At 48.5% G+C, this 16,512-nt stretch overlaps 1 protein-coding gene across 14 annotated transcripts; it reads right to left on the bottom strand.

The window, feature by feature from the left end:
• Window positions 1–391: 391 nt before the first annotated feature.
• Window positions 392–16,234, bottom strand: camsap1a (calmodulin regulated spectrin-associated protein 1a). 14 transcript variants are annotated; one of them, XM_078088017.1, is made up of 21 exons: window positions 15,809–16,226; window positions 15,108–15,301; window positions 11,121–11,383; window positions 10,099–10,260; window positions 9,935–10,015; window positions 9,168–9,200; window positions 8,679–8,738; window positions 8,159–8,300; window positions 7,745–7,884; window positions 7,560–7,656; window positions 7,094–7,220; window positions 6,760–6,842; window positions 6,314–6,395; window positions 3,864–6,228; window positions 3,629–3,765; window positions 3,015–3,223; window positions 2,793–2,855; window positions 2,491–2,575; window positions 2,292–2,413; window positions 2,038–2,156; window positions 392–1,905 (listed from the first exon to the last, which is right to left on the bottom strand). In XM_078088017.1, exons 2-21 carry the CDS (start codon window positions 15,298–15,300, stop codon window positions 1,615–1,617), a joined length of 4,854 nt encoding a protein of 1,617 aa, XP_077944143.1. In that variant the 5' UTR covers window position 15,301; window positions 15,809–16,226; the 3' UTR covers window positions 392–1,614. The 14 variants fall into 14 exon arrangements, with proteins under 14 accessions (XP_077944143.1, XP_077944142.1, XP_077944144.1 ...); XM_078088016.1 differs by having other exon boundaries at window positions 2,491–2,578; XM_078088018.1 differs by lacking the exon at window positions 9,168–9,200.
• Between the last annotated feature and the right edge of the window lie 278 nt (window positions 16,235–16,512).

Raw genomic sequence — 16,512 nt, forward strand, 5'->3', positions numbered from 1 at the left:
GTGGAAACACCTGTGTGTGTTTTTTAACGTTGGTGCCCGGAGGGTCAGTGGTGTAAATGACTCCCTACTTGCGATGCGTCTGCACTCTTTGCTTTGTAGTCATTTTTGTTCCCGCTCAGTGATTCGGATCCTTTCAGAAATGTTCCACCGAGTGTCGTGATAAGTGAGCTCTTTTTCCTTAAATCCTAACAAATAAATAAACACCGAAAACTTACCTGCTTAGTGAAGGTAATTATGGCCCAAAGAGAAGTCTGACTGAGGGTGTGATTGTTGTATAGCAATTAATAATAGTAATAATAATTATAGTAATGAACCTAAGACACTTTTATCCACCACATGCAGAGGAATATAAAAAAGGGGAGCGTCTAGGAACAGATGCACGTACTATATATTATGCACATTCATCATAAAACATACCGAGTTGCATTTTATTATCTCTTCAAAATAAATAAACATAAAATACAACACAGTGAAATAATACTCATATCTCCAATGAACCTCAAAATAGTGCCTGCGTTTTAGTAAACATAACTTGTACGTAACGGACAGAAAAGTACTACTAAAAAATGTACAAAAATGCAGCAAACAAATATCAAGTATTGTGCGGTTTGTCCCACATCGCAGCCGCCGCTGACCATCCGTCATTACAGGGGAAGAAGTTATCGCGCGTTGAGCGCCAGCAGCTACATTGAAATCGTACTCCTCACTAGGACCCAGTGATGAGTTAATGAGCAGCAAGCAGCTCGGTGGCAAAGCTCAGTTCGATTTGGTACAGCGACGTTCTCTGGCGGCTCTTTCGGGTGGCGTATGAACTTAATACGATATAATGCACTACTGAAAGGAATAATGCACTAAGTCTGGAAAGCGCTTCATGTCTGGAATACAAGTACAATTCTCCCTTTTGTAAAACTTTCTTTCTCTTCTGTATCAGCAGCACAACGCCTCATAAACAGAACAAAGCAAAAAGTGGTTTGGCTCCACGCTTCCGTTGCCTTCTTTTAAAGCATAATTAAGAGGGTGAGACATTCACATTCAGAGCGGGACGCACTTCCTCAACACAAAGACTCACGCACCCGCAAACACACTCAATAGAAAAACGAGACTGGACATTACCACCCACTAACATCCATCCCATCCTTACATAAAAAAAGTTAGTTCCATCTTTCAAAAAAGCACTGACCAGTCGGAGTCACTAGTGAGTAAGGGGGGGCTCCGGGTGTGAAGCCTGGATTGCTCACAGCAGTCGGGTATGTTTTTTGCTGAAATAGCATCATCAGGAGAATGTCCATCACTGCGTGCGGTTGCACTTGTCGTCGGTAGAATGCCGGCTACTGTGTCGTAGATCCAGCTGCATTGGACTTGAGGGGTCCGTCTCGTCCTCACTGCTGCGTGAGAATCCGTCCGTCCTCACGTACCCGCAAATGTAAAGTGTGACATGCAGAATAGAAAGCTAAAGAGACAAAAGAAAATAAACATTCAGACCGACGCCTTCGCCCTTCACAGCGTCTAAACGCCACCCTGTCAGACACGTCAGTCACGTGATCACATGTCCGTCGCCTCGGAGACTATTGGGTCCGGCCCAACAGAAGCAGACGCAACCGAGCGTCCTCCGTCTCACTTCCTCCGTGCACTCCCCGGCCTCTTGACGTGCCACAGTTGGTTGTGGATGGTCAGGGCGTCCACGCTGACCGACACCGACTTGGCGGGGATGGCGTTGAACTGCTTGCGGTCCGAGCTGTATTTGTAGAGCTTGTCGATCATCTTGCGGCCGATGCAGCGCGGCCCCGTGCCCGTGAACTTGACGATTTCCTCCGTGTCCGGCGAGTACGAGTAGATGCCGCGGAACTGGCACCCGCCGTCGCGGAAGAGGATGATCAGGTGATTGGACTCGCACTTTTCCAGCTCCTGCGTTCAGTGAGGCGAACGTCAACATTTTCCGAATATGGTGAAATACGAATGAAAAATGAACCGCGCGAATAACAGATGAACAATAAATCATCACCAACAGTAAATACATTGAAAATAGATCCCACTGACCTCCAGAATAACATTCTTCTGGGTCTCATTAACCTTCCCAGCCAGGCAGCAGTGAGCGATGGCGTTGATGATGATTGGCTTGTTGGACTTGGAGCTCGGCTCCTTGAAGAGTTTAGGACCTTCAAAGAACAAAACATTACAATAGGAATAAATGAGATAAATGCACAAAAGGTGTTCAAAGACTGATTTGTGCCGATCTGAGCTTCATGTCTCATGCACACGCAAAGCAGCTAATGTTTCGGTTCAGCGCTCACCGTTGTACTCTGTAGAAGTGATGGACGAGGCTATGGAGGCGTTCTCCCAGTCCCTCTCCAGGTTCCTGCTCGACGCCCGGCTCAGCGTAGGGAACGACTCCATGGAGCACACAGATCCAGCCCTGGAAAGCACACTCACAGGTCAATCAAATGGCCACTTGGGACACACCAGGTGGGAAGAGAATACAACAGGTCACACCTGCGACACTCCGCCCCTCCAGAGATGACGCTGTCGGCCTCAGTCGCCAAGGAGAGCGTTGATCCTCGATGGCTGCAGCTCAGCTCTGCTGAAAAGAATGAAGACCAGTTACTTTTGCTAAACAAAATGACATTGTGTTTTGCTCTTTCCACACCTGTTTTATGGTGTAAATTGTAACAAAAATAGATGTTAGTCAGAATGAATACACGGCCGGCTGCTCAAGCGTTTGTCCCGATAACGATTTATTTGGGCCGTGTAAATACATTTATATCACATCATGCAGAGCAGGTTAGAAGGTTCACCTCCCCTGCAGCCTGCTGCTGAGCCCTGGGCTTTGATCAACATGGACTTCTTCAGAGAATCACCTGCATAACACACATTTACACACTCAGAGGATGACAAACACATGGGCGGAACACATGAACAGAAGATGCATGCGCAGCCTCCAGACGAACACACCGCACTAAACTGACAACAAACAGTTTGGCGACAACGCGGAGAACTGCACAGGCAGGTCTTCTTACGTGTGGTGGATCCTTTGGAGAGGCTGTTGGACTCGGCGCGGTGGAGGGATTTCGGTCTGCTCCGGCGTGATTTAGTGCGTGGGCGGGGCTTGACGAGACCTTGCTCCTCCATCAAGGCTTCTTGCTTCCTCTGCAGGTATTCCTGCTTAATTATCTCTCGCCTCGCCTTCTCCTCCTCCTTGCGAACACGGTCCTCTTCTGCCTTGCGCCTTGAGGTTAGGTGAGACACAATTCAACTGCATGACAAAACCACCCCTCACACACACAGTACCTGCAGACTTCAGGCGCATTCACAGAGTTATCTGCATAACTTTAGATAAAAGGTTCAAACAGCATTATTGGTGCAATTTTGGGAGGTGATGAATGTAATGAATGTGGCTTGGTAAGTATTCTGTACAGCCCCATTAGAGAACCATCCACGCAACATAAATAGGCCTGTATAATATAATAACATCAAATACCCAACTAAATACTTCTTTAACTGGGGGGACAATGTGAGTGTGTGTAAATAAAAGTAAAATACTGAATCGATTGCTTTGAAACACGTGGGGTGATTTCACGAGGGGATAATACTGGTCCCATGTAAGTATTATAAATGTGTAACACAGACATACCTGGTCTCGTCACGTTTGAGCTCACTCTCGACTTCGTGATGCTGTTTGCGTAGTCTCGCCTCTTCAGCTTTGCGTTGCTGCCTGAGGAGGAAGGCAGCACGACGTTTTGCCATTTCATCCTCTGCTTTCTCCTCATCCTGGAAGATTAAAAAAGAAAAAAGAATGTGAAATTAGTGATAATGCTTGACGTGAAGGTGCTCTTGATGTTCGCAGGTTGAATAGCTGATCATTTCACCTTAAAGAAGAAACCTATCACACTCTTCTGCTCGCCCTCTGCCGTGCAGTCTGGAACCTCCAGGCTGCCGTCCGCCAGAGGATCCTTGAGCTCCGACAGGTCCACCTCGATCAGCTGACCCTTGACCCTTGCATTCTCATCTCCACCCACGGCATCTTGCCCCGAGTCGGCGGCCGTGTTCTCCTCGTGTTCCGCGGCCCGCGAGGGAGACATCAATGCGCCGTCCGAGGCGCAGCCAGTCCCCTCTCCAGCGCTGCGTTGGTCGGGCTCATCGCGGACTCTGAAGGTGCTGTTTCTCTGAAGGTTTCTCTCCGGTCTGGAGCTCTCAGCGACACTCCTCTCTCCTCTGCCCTCCGGGGATTGAGTGCACGACTTGATAGAAGCCCCCTTGCTGTTCTCTTTGCTTTGTCTCGGCTCCGAGGTCTTGGTGCGTTGGCTGGAGCTGAGCTTGGGTGGGCGTCGGGCCGGGGCGACGTTGCTGCCGCTAATATCCACAAAGTGAACCGCAAAAGCTCTGGGGTCTGAGGTAGAGGATGTTGATTCTGCTGTCGTGTCGGGGGTCGGGCTGGAGCTGGATTCCACGTGTTCTTCAGGTGACGCTGCGCGCTTCAGCGGCGGCTCCGGAGGCGACACCGCGTGCTTCACGGGCGGTTCCGGAGACGACACGGCGCGCTTCATCAGCAGGTCTTGCTGGAAGGACAGCTGCATCATCTGCTGCTGGATGGAACTAATAGCTTCATTGAGAAGATCTATGGAGTGGGAACACTCATTCAAGTCCGGTTCCGCCACGTTATCCTGGGACAGCTTGTTGTACCTGCTCATCTGTCCCACCTCAGCTTGACCCGCCGTCGCCTGCACCTTCAGAGCATCGAGACAGGAGTCGTCCCTACATGACAGGGTCTTTAGTTTACTCCTGTCGGTGAGCTCTAAGGATTGCTGTGAGTGTTTCAGAGGCAGGGGAAGTGTGTCGCTCTTCCCTCCACCCTTCTTCACGATGTTCAAGAAGGCAGCTTTCCCCAGCTTCAGCCGCTGCCGCGCCGAGAGGGCCTCCATCTTCTTCTTCTGATACTCGATGGCTCGTCTTTGCTCCTCGAGCCGCATGTGAAGCTGCAGCAGCTCTGAAGGCACAACTGGGGGACTCGCCGCCAAACTCTTTCCCAAGACCGAAATAGGCTCCTTTCCTAGCCAGCCGGGGGCGCTGTCGCTCCTCATCTGCCAGGGGGAGCCGGGGGTCACCTCAGACCCGTCTGGTGTGGTCTTCTGGGAACTGCTGGTGCTGGAGAATCCGTCCCGCAGGCCCAGTTTAAGGAGCTTCCTCTCGGCGAAGCTGGTCATCTTGACGCTGGTGCTGCACGTGGCGCTGCAGCTGCTCGCCCACGATGCGGTGCTGAGGCACGGGCTTGAGCGCCCGCTGCCGCTTTCCTTGTCGTCTCGCTCGCTTACCTTCAAGTCTTCCCTCAGTTTGGCCGACTCGCCCTCTCCAAATTCACACACCTCTCCCTCCTCTGAGAACTCTCCCTTTCCCCTCCTCGCGAGTTCTTTGGTCAGCTCCATTAGGTCGTCCTCCTCGTCGTCCTCCTCGAGGTCTGCGATGTCGGAGTCAGAGTCGTGCCCTGCATCCAGCGCAGTGCAGGGAGGAGCGTGGCAGTCGGCATCTCCCGACGAATGGAGGAAAAAGCCCGACGGCTGCTTCCTCTCGGACTGACGCATCCCTGCCGACCCCTCCGTGGGTGGCCTGGTGGAGCTGGTGACTGATTCCGCCACAGGTATGGGGGTAAAGCTGCCTCTGTTTGACCCAGACGCCTGGGCTTTCCTCTGTGAGGTGCTCGGGGCATTAACGGCGGCTCTCCTAGCAGCTGCGGTCCCTTTACAGCGACTCTCGCCACTCTCCTCCTCCTTGTTCAGGCTGATGCTCTTCTCTTTGGCCGGCTTAGGGATGGAAGGCATCAGGGGTTCCAGATAGTAGCTATCTGCCGGGTGGTCGGCAGGAAAGGGGCCGACGTCGAGGCGGGGAGAGCAACGACTACTGGAAACCCCGGAGGCGGATGTCGCACTTGGGATCTCCAGCTCATCCTGCTCCATGTCACTCCCGAGTCGACATCGAGAAAACACAGATGGGTGGATTACAGCAACGAGTTCCTCCTCTTCTATTTCCTCTTCCTCGTCCTCGATGCGCATGTGACTCAGCAGGCTTTGACCACTTAGCCGTTGTTGAGGCAGTTGAGGACCCAGCATGTGTTTGGGGGTACTGCTCAGTATATTGGAGGCCAGGCTGTCTTTGCTGATGGAGCGTGCGAGGCTGATACTGTCTGCGTCGTCCTCCAGGGGACAATGCAAAGCGTAGGGCAACTGTTGGGATAAAGGCCTGGGCGGCAGGAGGAGGGGTTAATAGGATTTGTGTAAGCCAAGCATTCATCATCATGAATCACGGAAGTAATCACACAGCTCACCTCTGCCTCCTCTCTGGCCAGGCCAGTATAGAGCCATGGTGCTGGCCATCACGAGTGAGGGAGTTGGACCTATTCCTCAGCACTGCACAGAGAAGATGGGATCAATGTGACAACCGGGACCTCTCGAACATGCAACATTCATTGCGGATGATTTTAACAATCTAAATTATCTGTCTTGATTAAATATAAAACTGCGTCCCAACAATCTGGTCTTAAAATAAATCTTGAAACAGTAAATATCACAATTGAATGCTCACACTACCATCTAATTAAGTACCTTGCTTTTTGGAATAAGTGCATATTCAAGAAAGATAGACACAATTTTTTAAAAAGGAAACTGAGTCTTCTTCCTGCTCCCTACCTGCCCTCTCCCTTTTCTCTGTTGGAAGAATTTACTTTGGGCCTTGAGGCAGAAGACTGCATTGGAAATATGTGTTTGCTATTACCTGAGGTGCTCTCGGCCACCTTCTGCTGTCTCTGTCTCAGCGGCAGTAACGGGTGAGATGGGCTTAGGGAGCCTGGTTTATTGCTGCAAGAAGAGGTTTGGGTTTTAAAGTTTAACTCGGTTTGATTTTAGCTTCTCAAATCGATAATGTTGCTTTTCTAAAACACGTCAACAAAAAGTGAGACTGCGCTAGTAGGATTCTATAATTTAAATATCTGGGAATATGCATTTTAATACAGCAGCATGGTATAGTCATGCTGCTGTAAATGTATCGTGGGAAATATTAAAAAGAATAAATCTGTGACTTGAAACTGATACTGGAGTATAGTTGTTACCTGAGGTCGGGACTCGGGCCCGTGGTCAAGAAGTCAGCAGAGTTTGATGATGGCAGGAAACTACGTTTGGTGACGTTGGAGATGGGGACGTGAGATCTTGAAGTCTTGGGCTGTAGCAGCAATCTCACTGCACAAACAATAAAGTAGGTATCAAATATAAGACATAAAACATAATGAGCCTGCGGCAGTTTGATACACTTCAATTACGTGACACCCGTGGGGAATAGTTACTACAGTTGCTCTTATATAAGCGTAAAGAAACATGAAAAATACACGCACTGAATGGTAAATTATGTACATAATGCTACAATATATATAAAAACAAATGCAAGTAAATACAAGAACAAGAAATCATTTATGAGAAATAAAAAAATAGGTGCAAAAGTATGCATCAAATGCACACAACATACAACCGTAAATAAGTGAAAATTTGTGTTTTTTTATGACATATATATTAAAGTTATACCATCTCTGATTTCATGGAGGTCCCTGGGCTGCACAAAGTCCGGCTTCACGATCTCAAACCACCAGAAGAGCTCAGCAATGAAGACCATGATGTTATTCTGCGAGACACAATGATCCGGGTCAATACAATCCACGACAATGTTCTGTTTTATAACTTTCTGTTGCTGAGGTGTTTTTCGGGCTCACCTTTAGTACTCTCGGAGAGTACAGCAGGTCCTCGGGCTTCAGATAGAAGCATTTGTTCAGGTATTCATGAGAAAACTCTTGTAGTAGCTGGATGTTGTACATACTGTCTGCTATGGAGGGCACATCCTTCAGACAGATATCTGCACAGAACAAGAAAACAAGGGGTTTTTAAATCTACTTCTTATGAGGGAGCTGAAAGGAATATATTTGGCATTTTGGAAAATGAACATGTTCTTCTGCTAACTACTAAACTTCTAAAATAAAACCTCATCTGTGAGGAGTTAATCCATTAATTAGTGTGTTAATAATCTGACTTCAGAGGTGCTAGTAGGCTGATTTGTGTCCCCCTGTTTCTAAGTTCAGCTACTTTATCCTCTGGCTTCATAATATGCGAGCGGTCCAAAGTTACTGTACCTTCCAGTCGAATGAGTTCTGGGCAATAGAAGTGTATCACAGCCAGCAGAGCCGTGCCGTCACACACGTCCTTCAGCAGGTCGTCCAGCAGAGGGAAGTGCTGAAGTGCCCGACCGGACAGGTGATCTCTGCGGTAACGTACCTGCACAGAGGAGAGGGCGCGACATTAAACACAGCAAACCAACGTCTCTACTCACAAACAGTCACGTGCTCTCACACACACACACACAACATTTCTCACTTTGTATATTTTTCTCCGACTGTCTTTAGCACGTCATCATGCTTGATGACCTTTTACCAGATGAGCAGAGCTTTCAGAGAGCCATGTGCACCATGTGGTACAATAAAGGGTGCCTTTGCGCATGAGGACTTGCGAGGATGTTAAGCACGTTCAGGTATAATAACATAACTAAGATCAGTGGGGGATTTTGTTAATGAGTGAAGTGATTCACGAAAAACAAGTGAAAAAACATCAAGGTGAGGATAAAACAATGAAACGGGTTAATGGTGAATACATTACCATGTTAAAGAATTCCATAGGCTCCCATGAGCAGCTAGCCAGTTCATGCAATATATCAGGCTGGTGATGGAAGAAAGAAATGGTTTGAAGGAGGGTAATGCAATGAAAAGAGGCACGCTGTGACTGGATGAGTGGACTTCAGATAGTTTGCCTTATGGGAACAGTTAGTTAGAACTTTGCTTCGACGGATGAAAACAGAACAGAAACTGTAGGAATGTGCTGTGGCATGTGGACGTTTTGAGAGGCGGGAGGTTAAAGCTTCTTCAGGATTTTATGGAAAGCACAAAAACAACACGAGCAGGGAAAAGAAAAAGTGTCTCAGGTCCGTTGCGGTTTCTTCCGTTGCCACCGAGGGGCGCTGTGTCATCTTCACTGTCATCAACACTATTCATACATCGCCGCATTAGCGCCTGCTCGTTGCGTCTGACACTGATACACACGCGTCTCAGACAGACATACAAACGTTCACACGAATGCGGTGGCACTTACAGGTACAAGCTTCCAGTACCATTTGGAGGGAGACTAGCATCCAAGAGCCAGGAAAAGGGGGGACGTTTGGGGAGACACAAAGAGGAAGAGCAGCAGACAGGTCAAGGGTCATGTACAATGACAAGACATCAGATTATCCCCCTTTACCATGGAGACTGATCTGATCTTAAAGACAACCGGAAAGGGAGAACCCCTAGAGGTGTTTGTGTGTATTGTAATTGTGTTCTTTACACGTTAATGGAACCCTATCAGCCCCAAAAGATCACTGGGCTTTTCAACGATACGCCCGTTCTGACTGATCGATGGGAACCAAAGCGTGTCAAGTGCAGTGGTTTGCAATTTGTGAGACGTGTCTCCCGAGAGAGGCGTGGGACAGTTCAAAATATGAATACACACAGACATCCAAAGTAATCTAAAGTGTCCTGTAACCACACAGGAAAACAGGAACATCATTTAAATGCAGCTGATTTAGCAAAAAGTCCAAAAGCAGAAGGCTTGAGTTGCCCGTATATCTACGCTATGGCGTGTTGGGTTTCAATCTGTATCAGAAAATGATTTGAGGGGCTCATCAGATCTCAACGCAGACAAGATCCAATGAATAACCCTACACACACAACGGTCAATGCACCCAGTGAGGAAAGGACACATGCAACTATAAACTCAAACAATCAACAAAGGCAGCAAAGTCACCCAAGAAAGACGCTATTGAACAGAGAGGAAGCTTTTCTTTCTGAAGCAGTGAGAGAAAGAGACACACACGCTGTTACCTTCTGGTGGCTGGGGGACTCCAGCAAATGCTGCTTCATCTTCAGCTCTTTTTCCACGATCTCCCTCATCTTTATGTTCACCTGTAACGACAAAAGGTACCGTGGCTCAGGCAGGTAGAAGAAGGGCCAAATGCCAAACCCTGACACCCACGTCTGGTTTTTACCTTGTTGATCCAGAAGACCATTGCGTCTTCCAGGTCGAAAGGCAAGTCCTTGGAGGCACTGAAGTTGGAAAAACGCTTGACACTGGACACCACCTTCTCTATGCTGATCATCTCCACTATATAGGCCATCATCAGGGCATCAATGAGGTGGACGTGGGAGCTCTGGAAGAATACAGATTTAGCTGATTATATCGCATTTTTAATAGCAGCACACGTGTGCTTTTCTCTGGAAAGAAATAGATAATTTTACAATCACAAGAGGTAAGAGATGCTCCATCGCGGAGTTGCCATGGAAACAGGGCAGACATGTGTTACTGGAACAAGCAGAGTTCATACAGCAGAAAAAAGGTCATTTTATTTGATGTCTCAAAGAAAGAATATTTTTTATTTAATGGTGTTCCCTGCGTCTCTTTAAAATGAACATTTGTTACCGAGGATTACTCGCACAAATTGACACGTAAACTGCTGCTTTACAGCCAGCGTCCTTCCTTTTGTGCTTTCACACCTGTGGGACATGACCAATAGTTCACAAGAGTGGGCGCTCATAGTAAATGAGAAACGTTGAAGAATTTTGCCTCATGAATACTTTCGCCAAACCCTCTAAAACGTGAAAAACATCCACTGGTGCATTATTCATTCCAATAGTGCTGGCTCACGTTCGCCTCTGGAAAGCAACGTCACACTAGCTTCCTGCCAGATGGAAGCGTGGGATGTCAGTCCACTACGTTAGACTACTGCAGAGAACCCTGATTGACATAACAGTGAACCTTTTGTGACCTACTAATTGTTAAATTAGTAGCACTCGATCATCTTTTTTTTGTTTTATATAGCGAATGAGTTCTGAAACTACTTTTACGCAGCATTCATTTGGAGGTGTGTCTGACCACCTGATGGCTGAGGGTTCAATATTCACTCTCCTTCTATCTTTGCTCGGCCTCCTCGATCCCTTAAGGGGGATTTATGATGGCAGGAAAAATAAAATGTCGGTCGAGAAACCAGACTGTGTGGCTAAGCATACCCACCATCTTGAAGGGAGTCGAGCTGAGGTCCAGATCGGAGACGGGCGTGTCGTCTGTCTCCAGGACGTAGAGGCCTTTCCTGGACAGGGCCTGGATGACAGACTGGTGGCTTTGGAGGGAGGCGGCCTGCTCAGCGTGCAGGATGAGCCCACACACCCGGCAGTAGAGCTCTCCAGACAGCAGCAGGCGGATGATGGGGGGCTTGATGTGCTCCTGGTCGTACTGGTCTGTGTAGAAGGGGTTGTGCAGGTCCGTGGGGATGTGATCTGGAAAGAATGACCAGCATGCACGTGTCATTAAACGAATGTCTACTTGATCAGACGGTGAGGGTTAGCCGGGGGATCTCTTTTACCTGTTCACAAATCATACCGTGCATCCACACTATAATATTTGTTATGTAACAGAGAGCCTCCCAGGGCTCCGGCTTTTAAGGTATTAGACCGTCTAATACAAACCAATGCGAGAGGAGCGCACTGAGACAAAGGCAGTGGTCAAACAGCAGGACCAGCAGAGCTCCGGAGGCCCAAAGGTGGAGCAAAGGCTTAAAGCCAATTAGCTATCGGGATTAAGTGGTGCTACTTAAGCTGGTGGTGTTGTCCCAGCCAGAGCGGCGGTTCCACGCTCATTGACGTGGACACAGAGGAGCTATTTTTGTACAGCGCCTGCCTCGGACACGTTAATCCAGAGTTAAGGCCTGAAGCGCACACAAAATGTGGCTTCCAGCACTTTCAAGTTCCACTCAGGAGGAAGGAATCAACATGGAGGCTGTTGTCCGGTAGAGTTAGCGGCTTGTTTGACTTGGTAAACATCGACTAATGGTTTCACTGTGAAAATAAGTCTTTGGCGACATCTTAAATTCCTGTCTGATGGTCTTACTGACATTGTTGTCGTTGTGTCTCTCAGAGGTCTAAAGATCTTGGCAATGATAATCGTGAATTGTATCCTAAATAATAAGAAAGTGAGGCTACGGCTATAATGCATGGATCAATATTGAACCACTTAACAGCAGCATTTCTTCACTTAGAAGCCCACTGACCGAGGCAAACGAGCAAAAACACAACATCAGTGGAAAACACACACACACACACAGCAGGGCTCCAGCTCGCTGTCTCTTTCACAACAGACTGCTTGCTTGGCACAGCCTGCGCACAGTATCGTGTCGCGCTGCCATGTGGACTCGAGAATACTCCACCCCGTCAGAGAACGCTCCCGTTATACCTCCACCCGGGTCTGCGTTGACTTCATTGATTCATCCGCGTTTCTCTCAACGAGAGCAGAATCTCGCACCTCAGCTGTCCCTGTAAGCACAATCAACTCCGTGGTTGCCGTGGAGATGGTGATGGGGGAATGGCAGCGTGGCTGTAGGTGGGGGGCTGGGTTGCAGTCTCATCCCATCACCCGGGCCTGTTCATTGAATCGTTTTATGGACCCTGACAGCAGCGGGTCTGCGGGCCGGGGAACTGGAGGAGGAGCGACTGTGCTAATCGTAGATGCTAATAGTCCTCAGATATTCATCATCCACCTGATCCAGCCTGGTGTGTGTGCGTGTGTGTGTGGGGCCCTTTGTTCACGGTTTTTTCAGACACAAGGTCAGATTGATCAGCAGAGACCTTGCAGACTCCGGGCTCTTCGAGGGGGAAAGACGCTATTTATCTGCTATAAGACGGCTGATTGGACAATCCTCACCCAATGAAAAAACAACATGGTAACCCTGGTTTCATTCTTGGCCGGTATGAAAGCTGCCACGAGTCTCGAAAAACAAGAGCGTGTTGGACAAAGACAAACAGGCCTTCAGGTCCAATCCCATTAACCAGTGAAACATGTGACTGGCTATGCCGACCGTCGCACACGCAGACTACGCGGTCCTCCCAGCGCCACTGCGTCGGTCCGTTTGCCCTCTAATCTAATAATACTGTTTTGGCTGCTCTGACCTCCACACTGACTGTCAATGACCCCGGACTGGATCAAAAGGTCGAACAAACAGACGCTCTGTACATCAACGTGACGCATTCTTTCACAACATTCAAACAACACCGATACATTTTGGGGCTGTGTATTTTTTATTTGATGTATTATTTTTACGTTTACTTATTATTCTGACTGAATGCCGCCATAATTCACCGATTACATATTCATACGCTCAGTTAGCTGTTCAAAACAATTCATTCCTGCCATATGTCAGCAAGACGCGAGAGAGCAAAACCCAAAAGGTTGCGGCATTAAAACAATGGCTCAATTCTACACACCTCTTCACCATCGGCGTCCATATTAAGCGGAACCCGTATGAGAAAATAATGCTGTTTATTTGTTACTTTCAGAACGAAATTCAGTGGTTCAACTACCAATCATATTCATTCAGTCATCAAAGTTCAAAAGTAAATGCAGCATCTCTACCACGTGAACTAGTTGACGACAGTGACAACGGTCAAACCGCCACATGCCGGCATCGTGCATTCCGTGTAAAAAGAAGTTAACGCAGCGTAGTCGGTGCAATAAATCCGTCCCTCGCTCAAAATGAGACACAATGGGGCGCCAGGACGAGGCCAATCAGATTAGGGGAAGAAGGAGGCTTTGAAAGGGGGAAAGGTGATGGTTTGGTGCTTATTATGGGCTTCTGATCTCCAGCTTGTTGGGTAACAGGGAGGTGAAGCTTTAACCCGCCAGGCAGAGCTCACCATACTTCCAACGCCGGCACTAATGTAGGATATCAGTGGGGTTTCAGCTCCGCTTTGTAAGATAACGCGTGTCTCTGAATGTCTATTATTCACGTATACGTAACATGTTTAATTACCCTTCCTTTATATTCTCTCACCATCCTCCCTGATCGCTGTGTATGAACCGCGCTGCACATTGCAAGCAAGCTTTCAGTTTCATGGTTATGTTCCCCTCCCACAGTCGAGATTTACCGAGTCATCCCCCCGCAACAACAAGAAACAGCCCTGCCAGGCAGCGAACACAAGTATGTTGTCCTTTAATGAATGAATGTCCCTGCGTCTCCTGCCAAAGTCCTCACTGTCACACCGACTCAATGGAATCACGTAGACGAGTCGGCTCGCGGGAACAGTTCAGATCCCCTCCTGCTCGGACCAGTGACACAGAAACCCACATTCAACGAGTCCTTCGCAGACATTTACTTACAGCCATGTAGAGGAATCGTTTTTAATGTTTTAGTAGACCTCGTCAGAGCAGGCAAAGGCTGGTGACCCGTGTGTAAAAGGCTTATCGTGAGATGTGGGTTTACGCCTTCAGTCTAGCGTGTAGGTTTCGGACCGTCGCCATGCTGCCGTCTTTTTATTAGGATGTTTTGGGGCATTTTTACAGTAAAAAGAACGACTTAACAAGCAATTATAAAGCCAAATGATGTTCAATAACTTTGTGAACATGTATAAATAGAATTACGATCACTTTGTAAAGCGTTACATGATTTATAGCCCAAATGTGTGTCGTCTTTTTGGACTGAATACTAATCAAAATATTGTCATTATTCTTACATCCAACTGCCGTAATACATTTAGTTGGTGTTTTATCGCAGAGGACGGCCTATTTCCTTGTTGCTTTAACCTCTGGATAGATCTTTAGTATACCAGCTAGTAATACCCAAATTCAGCCATCAGTGCGCTATAATGATTTTTTTCATGAATTGCTTTTTCACTTCATGACTTTGGTTCACAAAATGTCCTTCGCCATTTCCTAAAACCTTTTATTTTAACGTCTTTTATCCAAATCCTGGATTTGTGTCCCCCCCTCCCCTTGTGTTTACTATCACAGTGTTTCTCCTTCCTGTAGTAAACCTTTCGTTTGCTCTCCAGGAGAACACGCCAGCAATGGAAATGCTGCAATTGTTCCATCTCCATTAGCACAGTTTACCGTCTACTTTGCCCAAGTGACATTCTTTACGTATGAGGGAACCAGTCCAGGCCTACAAGGCGACACTGATTGACCCCCAATCAGAGAATAAACATAAGGACAACGCAGCTATCAAAGCCTCACCTGTACCGTACGCTTTGGCGAACAACCAGCGGAGGTTTGCCTCAATTTTGGCCCTGGCAGAGTCGTAGAGCTCCAGCGGTACGACCTGAGCCTCCATGCTTCCTCCACCCGCATCATCTGCTGCTGCTGCTGCCGGTGGTGGTGCTGCTCTCCTCCGGGTGCTGTCCCTGCCAGCACTCACCTCCACCTCCATCCTGCACGCAGAGAGACAACGGAGACATCACGGTCAAGAGAAGAAGCCCCTCTTCTGCGTTACGTCATTGATGTGAAGAACAACAAGCGAGAAGGGGGGGGGGGCGCGCGCCTCACTGACAGCACCTGCTCCTACTGATGAAGACGATGATGGTGAAATACTACCTCGACGTGACGTCACGACCATATGTACCTTCGAATGCTAAGAAGAAACACACATTTGGCTCGCGCCCGGTGACGGTGTCAGGCGGGGACAGTAAAAAAAAAAAGGAAGGCAGCACTTCTTTTGACACGAATGAGACCTGTTTGATGCTCAGCTGCCGTAAAAATGAAGACGAACAAAAAAGGACATTAGCACCTTCGGAGGCGGTTGGTTTCCTCTCGAGGCGGGACCGGGGTGACCAGCGGGTGACCCGACACCAACCCGAGCCCCTTTGAGTTCAGTCGGCCGTTAGCTAGCTAAGCTAGCTTAACTGCGCGCACGCACACACACACAACAAAAGACCCACCTTTAAGACGGCATCGGGTCGCTCTGTGAGGCTTCGTGTTGGAGACGTGGTTGTTAAAGCGCCGACATGCCGGCCTGGCTTCGTGTTCCGCGGTGAGGACGAGGAGACGGACTCCTCCCTGCCGACGGGACGCAATCCTCCGGGCCTCTCAGGGATAAAGCCGCGCGCCCGACGCCCGTTAATCCAATAATGCAAAAAATCTGTTTGGCGATCGTCCGCGAGTCGGTTTTCGAGGGAATTACTGGAATGTCCCAGAAGCCGGCCGTTTCACATGGAGGCTGTCATCGCCTCTGAAGGGAGGACCGGCGGTCCTGACGGGGGGGGCGAGGGAGGGAGGGGGGGCGTCCGGGCAGCCCTGTTGTAGGAGCCTGTCTCTATGGGGACGAGCGTTATCCTCCCGGCCGCTCGCCTGCAGCGCGCCTGTCCGCCGGCGGGGGGCGCTGTGGGCCCGCAGCGAGACGAAGAGCACCGGTGCGATAATGATCCGAAGTGATGTTAACGTTACTATGTTTGTAATAAAAGGTCAAAGTTCACACATATACATAAGACCAATTGCACTTTCACCTTCGTCTACCGCAATTTAAAGATTTCTGCTCAGCAGCATGGACAGCGGTAAACTCAGCCGACCGGTTTAATTAAAAACTGGATAAAAGTATTAAGAATAAGTATGAGTATGAATGCATGTAAATATGTCTTTGAGGCTC

This window comes from Gasterosteus aculeatus, chromosome 14, assembly GCF_964276395.1.
Source record: "Gasterosteus aculeatus chromosome 14, fGasAcu3.hap1.1, whole genome shotgun sequence".
Taxonomy (NCBI): Eukaryota; Metazoa; Chordata; class Actinopteri; order Perciformes; family Gasterosteidae; genus Gasterosteus; species Gasterosteus aculeatus.

Coding starts and splice junctions, on each gene's coding strand:
- camsap1a (XM_078088016.1), bottom strand. CDS start 15,300: ATGGAGGTGGAGGTGAGTGCTGGCAGGGACAGCACCCGGAGGAGAGCA. Junction 9,201..9,934: donor AGTCCCCCAGCCACCAGAAG/GTAACAGCGTGT, acceptor CTTGGATGCTAG/TCTCCCTCCAAATGGTACTG. Junction 8,739..9,167: donor GGTACTGGAAGCTTGTACCT/GTAAGTGCCACC, acceptor TTCCATCACCAG/CCTGATATATTGCATGAACT.